Raw genomic sequence first — 16078 nt, 5'->3', positions numbered from 1 at the left:
CAAAAATGGCAAACAATTCCAAGGAATTGAAACAGTGGGAACCGGTTCTCAACAAGAACTGGTTTTCGATACCCATCCCTAATAACCACACAGGCTGACTTACAACAAATGCTGGCTGAAGAATGTGATGCCATCCCACAGCACTGTGTGTCCAAGCTGGTGACCAGAATGAGGAAGTGGTGCCAGGCTGTTGTGGCTGTGTATGGTTCTTCCACATGTTACTAAGGTCCCTGTTTGTTAAATGGATAAACTGTTAAATTGCTGATATGGTTTGTTTCTTCAGAATTCAATTATCCACTCTAATGAATGACACTACACAAGAGTCAGTAGCAGAACAAGCTGTTTGACATTTGCAGAGAAGATGGCACATTTTTCATGGGCACAACCCACATTTGATTAAAAAACAAAAAAACAAAAAACAAACTATCAAATCGTGCTGACCTGTTGACAGTTAAGCATCTGGTATGTTTTTCACATTCTACTGTAAATCAAATAAGGGTTTTTAAGATTTGCAAATCATTGCTTTCTGTACCACTTTTTTATAAATGGGGTTGTATCACTCCCTGAAGCAGTGAGGTCCTACCAGTTAAGCTGCTCCTGTCAGTGCTGTAGAGCTGAACAGGTGACAGCTTCTCAGTCTTGGGAACGAGGAGGGTTGTGCCAGTGTCTGAGGTACCGTGGGTAAGCCGGGTAGACACAGCAGAGCCTCTGGAGGTGCTAGTTTGAGGTCCACTGTGGCCCAGGGTGGCACTCTGGCTTTGCAGAGGCGTCAACACGGGGATCCCTACCGACCAACCAGCCCCGTGCTGCAGCTGTGATGACGGTCCACCTACATGCGATCCTCTGCTTGTCTGCTGAGCAACACATGGTATCCAATTAGAAGACCTGTCTCACAAAAATGAAATCACTTTCCCCTGAAAGGATGTGGCACAGAGTATTTAGAGCAGAGGTTTGAACCAACACATGCGCATATATACACACACAAATATATATATATATATATATATATATATGAGATTACAAACTTATAATGGACATAAATCTGCTTGCTGAATGAAAAGAGACTGCTTGCTATGTCCTCTTTTGTTTAGGTTAGATGAGTAAACTTTTAGATGTAACCTATTTATCAGGTAAGCTTTTGAAAATTTCTGCAGTCTTCTACAAAAACATTAACACTAAGGTGCGGCTTACTAAGGACACCTGTGTCTATTGCCAGCACACAGCACTCCTTTAGTTGCTCATACTTACATACATATATCAGTAATACAATGCTGAGTGGCCTTGATGATATGAATATCCATTCTCCAGTAGCACTTGGTAAAAGTCACTAAAGTTCATTAGTTATTTCTTGTTGACATGCTGTGCTAAGCCAGTTTTCCACACTCACTGAGGAGCTAGAGGATGATGACCTCTGAGCTTTGGCTGTCACTGGAGCAGTATCAAATCCCAGGGTTGGCTTTTCTGATAACACAAATCCAAAATTAAACATTAGCCCACTGCATTTTTTATTTTTGTTTTACTTAAAAAACTGTTAGTTGAGGAAGAACATGTCAGAATTCACTCACGTTCATGAGCCCCAGTGGAGAGCAGTTTAGCCAGACAGCTAGTGGGTGGGGGAGTGGATGGAAGTACAGGGGGGGCAGCTGTCCTCGCTCCTCCTGTCTTTTGCTTATGCTTCCCTTTGGCCCCCGTAAATGTCACCTGTTCTGGCACTGAGAAGCAGTGAGCTGCTGTGACAGAGGGCAGCGCTGCATGGACCGGGTCAGATACAACAGCCAGGTAAGAGAGAGAGTGGCAGGGAGTCTGGGAGTACGTTTCCCCTGTGTGAGGGTATCCGTGAGCCTGCTGCGCAGCACCCTGAGCCCCCATGGTGGAGGCTGTGTGAGTGATGACAGTGGAGGTTCCACTGCTTGTCGTATAGTAACCAAACTTGTGGCATGGCAGTGGGTACAAAAAGGGAATACTTGCAGAGGCCGTCTGTTCAGTGCTGCTGCTAAATGCTATAGAAACTGGTGCATCATGGTATGACTGATGTCCATAAGGCATGGCTTCTGTTATGATGTTGGATGTGTGGTATTCTCCACAATCCTGGCCAGAGCTGGTCTGGTTTGGCCGGGTATTAGATATAGAGGGGTGGGACAGATTGTCAGATAGTAGATTGGGCTGGGAAAAAAATTAATCTGTTTTACTGATTAAACAAGAATAACATTAGATGCTGGAATAATTGAATAATTCTGCACAAGCAGACAATAAACACAAACAGAAGAAGCTGATAACAGCAGCAGTACCTGAGCCAGCTGCGTGTCGATGAGAAGCCGGGGCGCTGTTGCCACAGGGGAGGGAACTGGAGCAAACGCTGCACCAGAAGAACTCCCAAAATAGCTACAGTCCGCAAAACCAGTGTGCTCGGTGGGTTGGCCACGGTTGTTCATAAAGATATCTGAGAAAGAGTACAGTATATATAGTATGTTATTCAGAATATCAACTGGAAAAGGCTCTGATACAGCAGGAAGATAAAACATTTAAAAGAATAATCTAATTAAATAAAGTACATGTGACATATATAGACATTCAACAAAAAATAACCAATATATCAATCAACTGTTTATAAGTAACTCAAATTTTATGCTAAAAAAGAAGTAGGAAGTAGAAAATTAAATGATCCTACCCCTCCTTCCTGTTTAATGAATGATAGAAATATTCTTCTTACTTTTAAAGGCCTGCCAGCGGCAGATATTTTACTTCATGGTAAAATAATACATGGAAAGTAGGATAGTGCTCTCTGGTGGACAACTGAAGAAACAGAGGTTATACCAAATAAGGATTTTGTATTTTGTGTACTGCAGTTTCTGTTACATTGTATATACAGTGATCAGTGTAGCATTCCGATAAAAACCAGTTTTTGCAGATTTTCTAGACATGGTACAGTGGGGCAAAAAAGTATTTAGTCAGCCACCGATTGTGCAAGTTCCCCCACCTAAAATGATGACAGAGGTCAGTAATTTGCACCAGAGGTACACTTCAACTGTGAGAGACAGAATGTGAAAAAAAATATCCATGAATCCACATGGTAGGATTTGTAAAGAATTTATTCGTAAATCAGGGTGGAAAATAAGTATTTGGTCAATAACAAAAATACAACTCAATACTTTGTAACATAACCTTTGTTGGCAATAACAGAGGTCAAACGTTTACTATAGGTCTTTACCAGGTTTGCACACACAGTAGCTGGTATTTTGGCCCATTCCTCCATGCAGATCTTCTCGAGAGCAGTGATGTTTTGGGGCTGTCGCCGAGCAACACGGACTTTCAACTCCCGCCACAGATTTTCTATGGGGTTGAGGTCTGGAGACTGGCTAGGCCACTCCAGGACTTTCAAATGCTTCTTACGGAGCCACTCCTTTGTTGCCCGGGCGGTGTGTTTTGGATCATTGTCATGTTGGAAGACCCAGCCTCGTTTCATCTTCAAAGTTCTCACTGATGGAAGGAGGTTTTGGCTCAAAATCTCACGATACATGGCCCCATTCATTCTGTCCTTAACACGGATCAGTCGTCCTGTCCCCTTGGCAGAAAAACAGCCCCATAGCATGATGTTTCCACCCCCATGCTTCACAGTAGGTATGGTGTTCTTGGGATGCAACTCAGTATTCTTCTTCCTCCAAACACGACGAGTTGAGTTTATACCAAAAAGTTCTACTTTGGTTTCATCTGACCACATGACATTCTCCCAATCCTCTGCTGTATCATCCATGTGCTCTCTGGCAAACTTCAGACGGGCCTGGACATGCACTGGCTTCAGCAGCGGAACACGTCTGGCACTGCGGGATTTGATTCCCTGCCGTTGTAGTGTGTTACTGATGGTGACCTTTGTTACTTTGGTCCCAGCTCTCTGCAGGTCATTCACCAGGTCCCCCCGTGTGGTTCTGGGATCTTTGCTCACCGTTCTCATGATCATTTTGACCCACGGGATGAGATCTTGCGTGGAGCCCCAGATCGAGGGAGATTATCAGTGGTCTTGTATGTCTTCCATTTTCTGATGATTGCTCCCACAGTTGATTTTTTCACACCAAGCTGCTTGCCTATTGTAGATTCACTCTTCCCAGTCTGGTGCAGGTCTACAATACTTTTCCTGGTGTCCTTCGAAAGCTCTTTGGTCTTGGCCATGGCGGAGTTTGGAGTCTGACTGTTTGAGGCTGTGGACAGGTGTCTTTTATACAGATGATGAGTTCAAACAGGTGCCATTCATACAGGTAACGAGTGGGGGACAGAAAAGCTTCTTACAGAAGACGTTACAGGTCTGTGAGAGCCAGAGATTTTCCTTGTTTGAGGTGACCAAATACTTATTTTCCACCCTGATTTACGAATAAATTCTTTACAAATCCTACCATGTGGATTCATGGATTTTTTTTTCACATTCTGTCTCTCACAGTTGAAGTGTACCTCTGGTGCAAATTACTGACCTCTGTCATCATTTTAAGTGGGGGAACTTGCACAATCGGTGGCTGACTAAATACTTTTTTGCCCCACTGTATAACACTAGTACTTACACCGTACAGCCATGAGTATTCACACAACCATTCAAATCACTGAATTCAGGTGTTCCAGTCACTTTCATGGCCACAGGTGTATATAAGAAAAAAAAAAAAAATCACACACCTAGTCATGCAGAGTGCTTCTACAAACATTTGTGAATGAATGGGTCGCTCTCAGGAGCTCAGTGAATTCTAGTGACAGGATGCTGCCTGTGCAGTGAGTTTTAAAGTTTCCTCACAGCTAAATATTCCAAAATCAACTGTTAGTGGTCTTATAACAAAGTGGAAGCAATTGGGAACGACAGCAACTCAGCTACAAAGTGGTAGGCGACGTAAACTCACAGAGCGGTGTCAGTGGATGCCGAGGCACATAGTTAACAGAGGTCACTAACTTTCCGCAGAGTCAGGAGAACCCTACTTGTCTAACTGCATTGTGTAAAGTATGATGGAGAGGGGATTATAGTGTGGCATTGCTCTTCAGGAGTAGGGCTCGGCCTTTTAGTTCCAGTGATAGGAACTTAACTGGCCTACACAGAGTGCTGATCTCACAGAACACCTTTGAAATTAATAAGAGCGGAGTCTGAAAGCTGGGTCTTCTCATCAGTCATCGGTTTCTGACCTCATAAATGCAGTTTTGGAAGAATGGTCAAAAATTCCCATAAACACTCCTAAACCTTGTGGAAAGCCTTCCCAGTAGAGCTGAAGCTGTTATATTTTCAAAGGGTGTGCCAACTTCATATTAAATCCTGTGGATTAAAAATGGGATGTCACTTAAGTTCATTTGCGTGTGAAGGCAGACAACTGAATACTTTTTGCAGTATAGTGTCTCTTCCGTCTTTATTTTAAGATAAAAGAGACAAAGAACAGAAATGGAAAATTAAACCCTCACACAATGTGAAGCTCTCTGATTGAGATGATCAGTCAGGGTATTTACATTTTATTTGCCAGGTCACATAGTTTTAAATCTATGCTGGCAGGTTGCCAGTTTTTTCACATGTTATTTAAGGTTTGAGCAGTCAATATTAACTGTCTTCACTCAAACTGGCAGTAACCCTAAGTTTTCCTGAACTGAGCGTCTTTCATCAAGACACATTGTTCAGAATGCCTCATGATCTCACAGTAGGTAATGCATACCAAAAGCTCTTTTTTTATCTCAGTAAAAAGAAAATTCAGTATTTTCATGTAAGAGAAATACAGAGAAATCATGAATTAATTAAGAGCGCTGACAGATACTAGCTGCCTGGTCACTGTGACAAAAAAAGCAAAGACACCACACAGCTAATACTTCAGGAGCCTGTCAGGGCAGTAAGAACAAACACACACGCACACACACAAACACAGCAGTGGGCAACAGGTTGTCTGTTGGTTACAAAGACTTACTTGTAGCCATGGGGCTGCAGGATTGCATCACTGAAAGTAATACAAAGGCCAGAAAAATCACAGCCATTGTTGCCCTGAGCAAGAAACTAAACTCTAACCTGGTTCCTTCCTCTTGCTTGAAGCTTTGCTCCTCTTTCGCTGCAGGCTGATTCGATTCATTATAAAGACTAAAGCAGACCCCAGGCATACTGCCATATTGGCTTCTTGTCCAGTACGTGTCAGCTTGGTAAGTTAGGTTCTCTACATTTAGTCATGCTTTACAAAGACATTTACTTTACCTTGCGTCAATTAACTTTCAGCCATTTGTAAAACCTATGCTATCACTTTTAAAGCTGGCAAGCTTGCTAACAGTTGCATATTTATACCTCTAAATGATACAAAGCAGGAGTGAAACTTGTGTGAAGCCATGTGTTGGTCCATCTAATCAATATTAGTGCAACTTTCATTCATTTCAGCTCAATTTATGTTATATTAGCTCCCTATGCCATGAATGTATAAAATCCAATCAAAATTAAATGAAATCACAGACCTAAAAGCTACAGCTCAATAGGAATTGTGGTAACAACATAATTTTACTTTATAAAAAAATAGAAAATCATCATAATCATCTTCCAGCCCATCAATATTTATTTCCCTAGTTTCTAGGTGGTGCCAAAAGTAGCAATAGTGGTTAAATACATCCTCTTCCACTTCCCCATTTTCCCCAGTTCAACCCTGCCTCTGACAATCCTTTAACTCATGAATGCCAAAGAACATACTGCTGACATAGCACAAATCAGAGGAGTGTCCCTCAAGGTTTTTTCACTCATCGACATCTGGAACAGAAACTTCATTTATGTACTACAAAAATATGATTAAGATAATCATCAGCCAAATATGGCTGATAAGAATCTAATCTTAAAAACTCAAGTACTCTTCACACTATATCATGCACCGTCAGCGAGCATCTAACTGTAATCAACCTGTGATTGGATGCATTAATCAGTTCTTCACATGTTCACATTTACAGATAAACAGATGGACATATGAAAGGGTAGAAAGTACCTGGTATATCCATGAAATCATCCAGGTTGGGCTGCAGTGGAGTCAAGCCTGGTTGAATCATGTCAGCATTGCTGGTGTATGCTGAAGTGGAAGAGAACATAATAATAGATGCATGCGTGAGAAAGAAATGCTCTAGTGCTATTGTGTTGTTTTGTTTTGTTTTTTGACAAGTCATCTTTCATCATAGGGAATTTCCTTATTTGTAATGTGGGTTTCATTGGCTGAATTGCTAACCCATGTGACCAGCAGACAGAGTCACCAAACTGAGGTAGGAACTTAGAAAGTGAAATACTTCTACATTATATTAAAGCATAGTTTGGATTTGTTTGCCCTCTTGCTGAGAGTTAGAAGATGGATCTTTCATCAAAGGCTGTTTTTAACATAGATTAGCAAAAAGTGGACACTGGTAAATGGCCTGCATTTGTATAGCACTTTACTCAGTCCCTAAGGACCCCAAAGCACTTTACACTACATTCAGTCATTCACACACTGGCAATGGCAAGCTACGTTGTAGCCAGAGCTGCCCTGGGGCGCACTGACAAAGGCGAGGCTGCCGGACCTCTGACCACCACCAGTAGGCAAACATGGGGTTAGTATCTTGCCCAAGGATATTTGGCATGCAGCCAAGAGGCAGCCTGGGATCGAACCACCAACCTTCTGATTAGTGGCTGACCTGCTCTGCTACCTGAGCTACAGTCACCCCCAGACACTGGCAGAAACAGCCAGCTGGCTGTGTTTAAAGGCAACCTGTCCACCTGCCAGCTGAAGAAATCACATATCTTATTTGTTTAGGTTGCACAAGAAACAAAGTGTTGATGGGGACTTCCTGCTTTGCCTTGCTGTTCCCTTGTCACCGTGAGATAGCTTGGAAAACAGCACAGACTCCAAAATGTATTGTGCCTGATAGTCCCCAGCTCTGACTGAGCTTTAGGCGTGCTGATCCACATTGCCTTTTTACCCATGTTTTCATCTTTTTAAGCTAGGACAACCATCTGCTGGGTAAAGGCATACTTTGAACAGACAGATAATGAGAGCGTTGGGAAGTGCGAATGGATGACAGGCTACTGTTAAAAAAAACAAAAAAAACAACACCACCCCCCCCCACACACAAAAGCAAACAAACAAAAAAACAGGTGATGTAGCACTGCAGTAAACAGGCCCCATCCCTACTTTTATATGTTGCTGGTATCAAATTTTAAGGAGAAAAAATATATATATGTGTATTTCTCAATTTCTCTGCATTTTATATGATGCCCATGTATGATTTTCCATTAAATTTAACTTTTAATTATTTGAAAATTAATGCATTCTGCTGTTATTTACCTTTTTTTTTGGAAAAGGGCATTTATTTCTGAAAACGGGACCACATTTAAAATGAGAGAAATAAAAGTCCAACCATATCTCTATGATTATGTTCCTTTTTTGCTGAAAATCTGTCCCTAAAGCTCCTGTTTATGACAGACTTGAGTTAGAAATATTATTTTGGGCAATTTATTTGATTCAAAAAGTAAAATGAACCAGGATATAATTTTCAGCCCAGTAACAACTAATTGGAATCAATTATTTAATCCATGCACTATGCAGCCTACGATCAGCCTTGCTTTTAAATGCTTCCAATCAAATTCTGCAGGATTTGAGACACAAGTCCCTGCTGAAAGTCATTCCACAAACTTGTCTACTACTCACTGTTGTGTCGCTCGCTGGTCCAGGGACATGGCTTCTGTGTCATGGTGAATAGGGTGTCAGAGATGTCGGACAGAAGGCAGTCCAGGTCAAACATGTGGACCTCCGCGGGGACAGCCTCAGGTTCCTGGTATGTCTGATAGGGCCATTTGTCCTGCCTGGCTTGGCAGATCTGACCCTGCCAAACATCAACAAGGAATCAGAACACTTACAGGATCTGACATGCCAAGTTAATCCCAGATCTATCCATTAGGGGCTCAACATAAATAGAGCTGGAAAGTCCTAATTCATCAATGACTTCTAGTTCTCCCAATCTGTGCCTGCAATTAGTGCTCTATGAAAACTTTGTGCCACGTTTATTCCGCTGATAAATGACAAAATGCCTCTCAAAACTAATATTAAAACAGCAAGAAAAAAAAAATCTATCTCCAGTTACACACAAAACAAAACTGCACACCTACAGCATTCACAACTTCAACATGAAACATGTGCTAAGCTGTCATCTCTCCCCCCCCCCATCCCTTTCTGCCCCTTCTCCTTTGGAAACCCAGTGAACAACTCACAGAAATGAAGCGCCAAAGCCAGCCTGTTTGAGATGCTTTGTTTCACCCCGATCTTCTACTCCGCCTTTACCTTCCACTTCTAAGCCCAGGGCCACATTTATAGGGAAGCCCACCAGATTGAGCCGGAAACTATTTCTGATTACGTCTGAACACACGACATCCCCTCTTAGAATACAAGCACGCACGAGCAGAAATGAGGTAAGATTGTTGTGCGCACATGTATGTGTGTATGTGTGCGCGTGTGCATGTGGGGTGCATCATGAAAAAGCTGTTTTGACACATTGTTCAGAAACACTGGGCCCTCACAGGTTTTCATTATGTTGGCTTTGTTCATTTCTTTATTTTGATGTCTCACCATTTCAATAAGAGCGGCAGCCTTTTGTCCCTGACCTAATTCTGGGAGTCGCACACACACACGTGCATGCAAACTGTAAAAGGCCCCTGCTAAACACAAACTGATGCTGCTTGGAGAAAATATACACATGCATATGAGCGGCTGAAAGACTGCAGCATCGACAGGGTGCGTTTACATCGTTTGGCGAGAAGTTTCATTTCAAAAGAGATTCTCCTAGATCTAAATCTAACTAAACTTTGGTATCCAGAAGGACACTTTTTTTTTTTTTATCAAAGCCATTAGTAAACCTTACCCTACCCTACAGATTACCCCACTTTTAAAACATTTGCATCTCCCACCTATCAAGTTTGAATTTCATTCAACGACGTTGGTCCTTCCTTCCTGGTGGAGAGGGGGCCCACCTAAATTATTGAACTGTTTCATCCCTGCACTACAAGTTGACTTCTCTGGTCCTCAGAGAGGGGTCTTCTTACGGTTCCGTGTGCCAGTCCAAGAAATGAGGTTGATCGTGCCTTCCACACCTTAGCTTCAAAACTGCAGAACAGCTCAATTCTCTTTGTGCCTGTTTAAAAAGGCAGCTTAACCCTGTAACACCAAGTGCTTCGTATTTAATGGGTGAGGTTTTGAGACTGCTACATTGTCAGTGTGATTGTTTTTCATTGTTGTTCATTAAATAATGTATTCAAAAACATTTGATTTTTCTGTAAATTATTTGATGGCTCAGAGTGTACAGTGCTTGTAGTGTGTGTTCATTTTGTTTACTTATGTGTGTGTCTCCCTTTTGCAGAGTGAGATTTTTTTTTCCTTACTCGTTTACACAGCATTATTACCTAATAGGATATTATTTCACTCTCAGACTGAATATAAGGGCTAAGTCTAGTGATCTTAATTTTCAGCCTTTTTCGTGTTATTATTAGAGCAGCTTTCCAGTTGCCTTCTTCACTCTAAACCACACACTATATCCTTCAGGTCCCTGCAACCTACTGAAATAGGGAAGGTGTGACCAGGTTTTGAAGAACAGCTCAGGGTCAGCTTCCCCTGAACCCACTGCTCCACCTCTCCCATGCAGCTGAGCCACAAACCACACCCTGCTACAGTCTGTAAATGAACTGTGTAAAAATCTCTTGAAATACATTGTCACTGTAGATAATAATCTGAACGTTATTTTACAATTCTACTTTATTAGAAAGTGGTTGATGCTAAAAATGTAAAGCCAATTAAATTTTAGACTAGGGCTGTCACAGGTTAAAAGTGCACAACTGTAACTGTGTAACTGCATATATGACATACGACATTCACACTTTTGACTAGTGTTTTTCTAAGCACTAAATGTAATCTGTTAAGAGAATGGTGTGATAAGAATATGAGTGCACAGAGCATAAAAACACAGTGAAGTGATCTTTGACCTGTCAGCTAGTTGCTGATATTGGCCTTGCCGCGTAATCCATCAAAAGACGGGTCAGACACAGCATTATTATTGAAGTTTTCCTAATGTTGAACTCAAGTAAAGCTTGGACTTCCAGTGCCACAGCACATCTACAGAAAAATGAAAAATTAGAGCCCATGAAAGATGAAATATGAGGAATACTATCATGAATGAGGCACCTCCCTCTCTCTGCCCCCCCGCTGTTTCTCCTCTCTGCCACTAAATATTTTGTCTCTGCCACCTTAGCGTCTCTGTCGAAAGCAGATGCCCCTCTGCTGCCCGGTTTTTGCCAAGTGCTGCTGGAAGTAGGTCATATTTGATTAGGTTACATTCATTTTTTTCACCGTTTTTCTTGAATAAAGATTAAGAGTTATGGGTATTGTTGCAGCAGGCAGTTAGCTGGGTCAGTTGCCTTCATATGTCAGGTTGTGACGCACAGCCCAAGTTGTTTTGCCCATTTTTTTTTTTCTTTTTTAAATCTCTTTTTTTCTCCCCTCCTCCCTTGTTCAGCCAGGGAGGCTAAATTCAAATGCTAAAAATAGTCGCTTGGTGGTCTTTAGTGATCGTATGTCACTACAAGGACATTCAAAAGTAAACAATGCCAGCAGGTCACCCAAAAATTACAATATATGTTGGGTCAGTTGGCCAGCTTCAGCCTCCACTCTTCAAAATCAATACTTTTCAACTTTAATTTCCTTGCAATATTGCAATAATGTAGCAATAATGAAGTAATGTGTGACTTCTGACTTACCTCTTGAAGCATTAATAGGATGTCATCCTTCTTTTTCTGAAGCTGCAGCAGAAAAAGCGAGGGAAACTAGGGCTGAACGATATATCGCATTTGCGATAATATCGCGACATGATCAAGTGCAATTTTCTAACCGCAAAGGCTGCGATTATACTCTGGACATGTCCAAATTCATGGGCTGCATCCTCCTGAGGCCGCATTTGTAGACCGATTACGTCACAGCGACGCGCCGAAGGCTGTCCAAATTACTACCATATCCCAGAATTCATAGCGCGGCCCAGCCAAACTCCAGTTTCCAACAATGGCGGCCGCTACTAAGTTTTAAAATTACTCATACTAATCTTTCTGGGTCACAAAATAAACTTTTAACATATTTTCAGGCGAGAAAGTAGCTGTGTAAACATCAAATATCTGCTCGGTTTATCAAGATATCGCATATTTGCAAAAGTGCTTCGACGTTTTCAGACGTCTGCTACCCACCAGCTCGATAGCTAGCCGGGAGCTCGAGGGTTACTGATGCGGCCGAGAACGGCACAACTCCCGGCACATCATTTTCAGATCACCGCGGACTTTCGCTGCTCGGGTTAAACGTAATATATAAGTCACTTAGACAACCTAAAAATGTTATTGTTGGGCTTTTTTCAGTGTTTTGTTTGTTCGTGAGTAAATCGGTTTGGCTGAGATTAAAGTTATTAGATTAGATAAAATAAAACTTTATTAATCCCCCGGGTGGGTTCCTCCTTGGTTTTCACACAGCTGACTAAACGTCAAACAGAAAACTGATTAAACAGAAGTATGAGACAGTCGAGAATTTACACCAGTGTCTGGTTATATTTTAGATAGCAAGAAGCAGACGGCCGAGTTTATTAAACTCCACCGAGACAGCGGTGACGCTAATCAGAAGGCTAGACCGTCCAATTTCACGCCTTTAAATTTTAAAGGCGTGTTTGTGTGTGTGTTTATACAATTGCTATTATGTTTGCACTTTATGTGTAATGTTACTGACTGCAGAGATCAGTAAGATGTGTGTATTTTTTATTTATTAGTTTTATTTATTTAATATTATTTTTTAATTGAATGACTGTCTAGTAGTTCACAGATGTCGAAAAACTGAGTGTGGTAAAGCCACTGATTTTTTTTATGTATATTTCTGCAATCTGCACATTGTACTGACTTTCATTTTAATGTTTACACCAGGGTTCCTTGTCAGCACTTTATGCTCAGATGTTTGTAAGCTAAAAATAAACTATTGTGTATGTTCAAATATACTGTTGTGATTGAAGAAGTTAAATAAAAATGTCAGTCATCAATTCATGCATCACCTCATGTCATCATAACAGAGGTCTGTCTTCCAGGAAAGAACAGTTTAAAATTAATGTAATATAGTATTGGCCATACTATATGATGTATTGCTTGTCTTTGTTTAATAATACAGAAGACAAAGACCTTAAAAAATAATCGCATATCGCATCGCAATCGCAATATTGGGGCAAAAAATCGCAATTAGATTATTTTCCATAATCGTTCAGCCCTAATAATGAACCATGTTTTTGTTTCTATGCACATCACCTTATGTTAACTAATTACAGTTTTGATCAGGTAAAAGTGTTGGAAAGTGGGGCCATTGGGGTTCATCCTTTGGGGACTATGAAAACGTGACAAACTGTCCAACCAATAGGTACTGGTACTGACTTAGAGACAGTTTAAAGATGTACTGTGAATAAGGTGAGCGCTCACCCTCTTCTTGTAGTAAATCCTCCACTTATGGTACTCCTTGATCACTACCTCAATCCTTCTCTTCCAGTAGCTGCCCTCTAATATGATCGCCTGTTGACAGGATGCCAGTGAAACACTAAGTATGTTTTTTTTTTTCAAGGATGAGCTTAAATATGCAACACCTACATCATTCATTCACTCACTTCGGGCTTTCGATGCGCATCTGCCTCCAAGCCATCCAGCGGGGTCACAAAGCCACATACTGGGTTTTTCCTCTTCTCCACATCTGAGCCAAGCAGAAAGAGGGAAAAAAGGACAAGAAAAATCAGCTGCGGCGTAGACATTCATTCTGGTGAAATGTGGATTCTCTCGACCCATGTTAGGTCACCCGGTTCTTCTAGTCTCACAATTTAAAAAAAAAAAAAAAAAAAAAAAAAAGCACCAGCACTCACACTGAATGAACCATGCTCTCCAGATTGCATTGTTCAGACGGATCTTATCCCTCCACAGCAACCGCAGACCCTTAAAAGATTTCCATTTAGGAGAGACTATCTTACCACTGTGGAGAAAAGAAAGGTGGAATATGTATTTGTTTCGGGGAAAATGTGAAAGCCCTTTCATTTATAGTCTTTGAGGCAAAAAGGCATAAACGTGCATAAATGACGTTTATGCCTCTTTTAGAAAAAAACAATGGGAACACTGCCTCAAACCTGTCCTGATTTTGACTAATAGTAGCCAATCAACTTATTCCCCGGTATACAACCCGGCTTTATGTGCTTTCCCCCCCCTCCCTCACTTTTTCTCTGCCTGCTGAGAATAGAGCTCCTAATGTGAGGTGCTCAAGGAGTTGCTAGGAAGCCTGGGGAAATCATTCTCAACATGCTTTTAATGGACTGACATGGCTGCGTATTATTCAGCCCGAACAGCAGAGACAGCCTATTGCGAAAAAACAAAGAGCAATCAGCAGAGGAACCACTTTACATCAGTCTGGTTAATGATAAATAGCGGAAAGCGGAGCAGCAATCTGTGCGGAATAAGAGGCCATGTCATAGGCTTGGAAAATATATATAAATATATAATAAAAGTACTTGTTTTAAATCTATATTTTTTGTGTTTGATAATAGTTGCACAATGAATCCTGAAACAGTGCCACAATTTGTGAAACTAGATCTATAAACAAATGCAATTTTCCACCCAGTGACAGCAGATTTTAAAAAAAAGAAAGAAAAAAAAAAGTCTTCTTTTGGCCAAGGGTTGATGAAAGCTCTTATAAACACGGTTTCAAAGAAAGTGGTCCTCATTTTTTAAGTAAATGAAAAATCAATGTGTAGTCTGATGTTACTGAAACGTAAGCATGTTTAGAGAGTATAGGGAGGTTTCTTTGGTATTTTGGTTTGTTTTAAGTGCGGCGGCTTCCTCTGCTATAGTTGCAATATGCAGGAGCTATTTGTGACATCTTGTAACAAATGGCTGCTCTCAAACAGAAAAACAAATTTCTAGGGCATCGTGTCAGGAGTTTCTTTCCTTTGCATCAGTCACACTGTCCTTTGTCCAGTCCTGCCAACTAGAATCAAAGTCCACTTTTTTTTGGTGAAAATTTCCAAACTGGTTATGCAACAGACTGACAACACATATACACAAACAACCACAGCATTAACTATCAGCTTTGAAGGGAATTCTATTAAGACAAATATAAATATATATATTTAAAAATATATTTTAAAATATGGTTTAGTTTAGTTCGTTTAGTGAGCTTCGGTTAATTTACAATACTCTTATTTTAAAACAGAGACTGATCCTGTGCATATCGCTGCTTTAAATGTCAGCTCAGAATGAGACACTTTCACATTCTTTGGAGATATTTTCTTCCACATGGTTTAACTGAACTGAACAAGCAGAAAGCTGAAAATAAAAATGCTGATTAAAACCCCGACTTCATTCTTTCCCCCTACTGCACGCAGCAGGGACCCACCTGTAGGCCAGTGACATGCACTCGAACAGGCGGGTCAGAGTGGGGTCGATGCTTAGGCTCCCGGAGCTGAGTGGACCGTAGCGGTACGTTTGACACCCCGTTCTGTTCACCGTGTCAAAGTCGTACCTCAGAGACCCTCCACTCTTCCTCCTCCGCGCCGCAGAGTCGCTGTGGGGCGAGGATACCATGAAGTGTCCGCTGTGGATCACCTGAGTGCGGGGGAAAGCTTCGGGCGACGGCCCGGTGCCGGCCACCCGAGCGGGTTCCCCCTCCGGGTCAGAGTCCGATTCTAAGAAGTCCTGAAGCTGGCTCTCTCCGGCCGAGCAAACACTCCCTTTGCCCGCCATTGCGCACTTTCATTCAGCGGTGAGGATCGGACAGAAAGTGAACTTTCTCCTCAGCTGTCTTCCCCCGCTTCCTGTCCTGTTTTCTTCAGATATTTGAATATTTCCTCAAGGAAGAGCCGTTTGCTATCAAGCAATGATTATCCTCATCTGTCAGTGGAGGGCTTAGCCAACCAGCTGCAGGACCTACACCTCTGGAGCACGGTGTGTGTGTGTGGACTGTTGTGTAACAGCATACTATCATTATGTCAACTTCTCGAACTGGTAAAGTCCCGAAGAAAATAGACAGAAAGTGGTAATTATTAATAAACAAAA

At 41.6% G+C, this 16078-nt stretch overlaps 1 protein-coding gene across 3 annotated transcripts; it reads right to left on the bottom strand.

The window, feature by feature from the left end:
* Positions 1-583: 583 nt before the first annotated feature.
* On the bottom strand, positions 584-16072 carry LOC102306724 (carbohydrate-responsive element-binding protein; the record flags this gene model as incomplete). Of its 3 annotated transcripts, none has more annotated exon segments than XM_042217438.1 (11): positions 584-854; positions 1388-1461; positions 1566-2163; positions 2289-2440; positions 6957-7037; positions 8643-8817; positions 11735-11776; positions 13469-13558; positions 13651-13733; positions 13900-14006; positions 15420-16072. In XM_042217438.1, coding segments are annotated over 11 exon segments (2020 nt in total), but the record flags the coding sequence as incomplete, so codon positions are not given.
* Between the last annotated feature and the right edge of the window lie 6 nt (positions 16073-16078).

The sequence above is a fragment of the Haplochromis burtoni genome, unplaced genomic scaffold, assembly GCF_018398535.1.
Source record: "Haplochromis burtoni strain Fernald_Lab_line unplaced genomic scaffold, NCSU_Asbu1 Contig_1982, whole genome shotgun sequence".
In the NCBI taxonomy this organism is placed as follows: Eukaryota; Metazoa; Chordata; class Actinopteri; order Cichliformes; family Cichlidae; genus Haplochromis; species Haplochromis burtoni.
The sequence above is the reverse complement of the archived record's forward strand: the minus strand, read 5'-3'. Positions and strand labels throughout refer to the sequence as shown.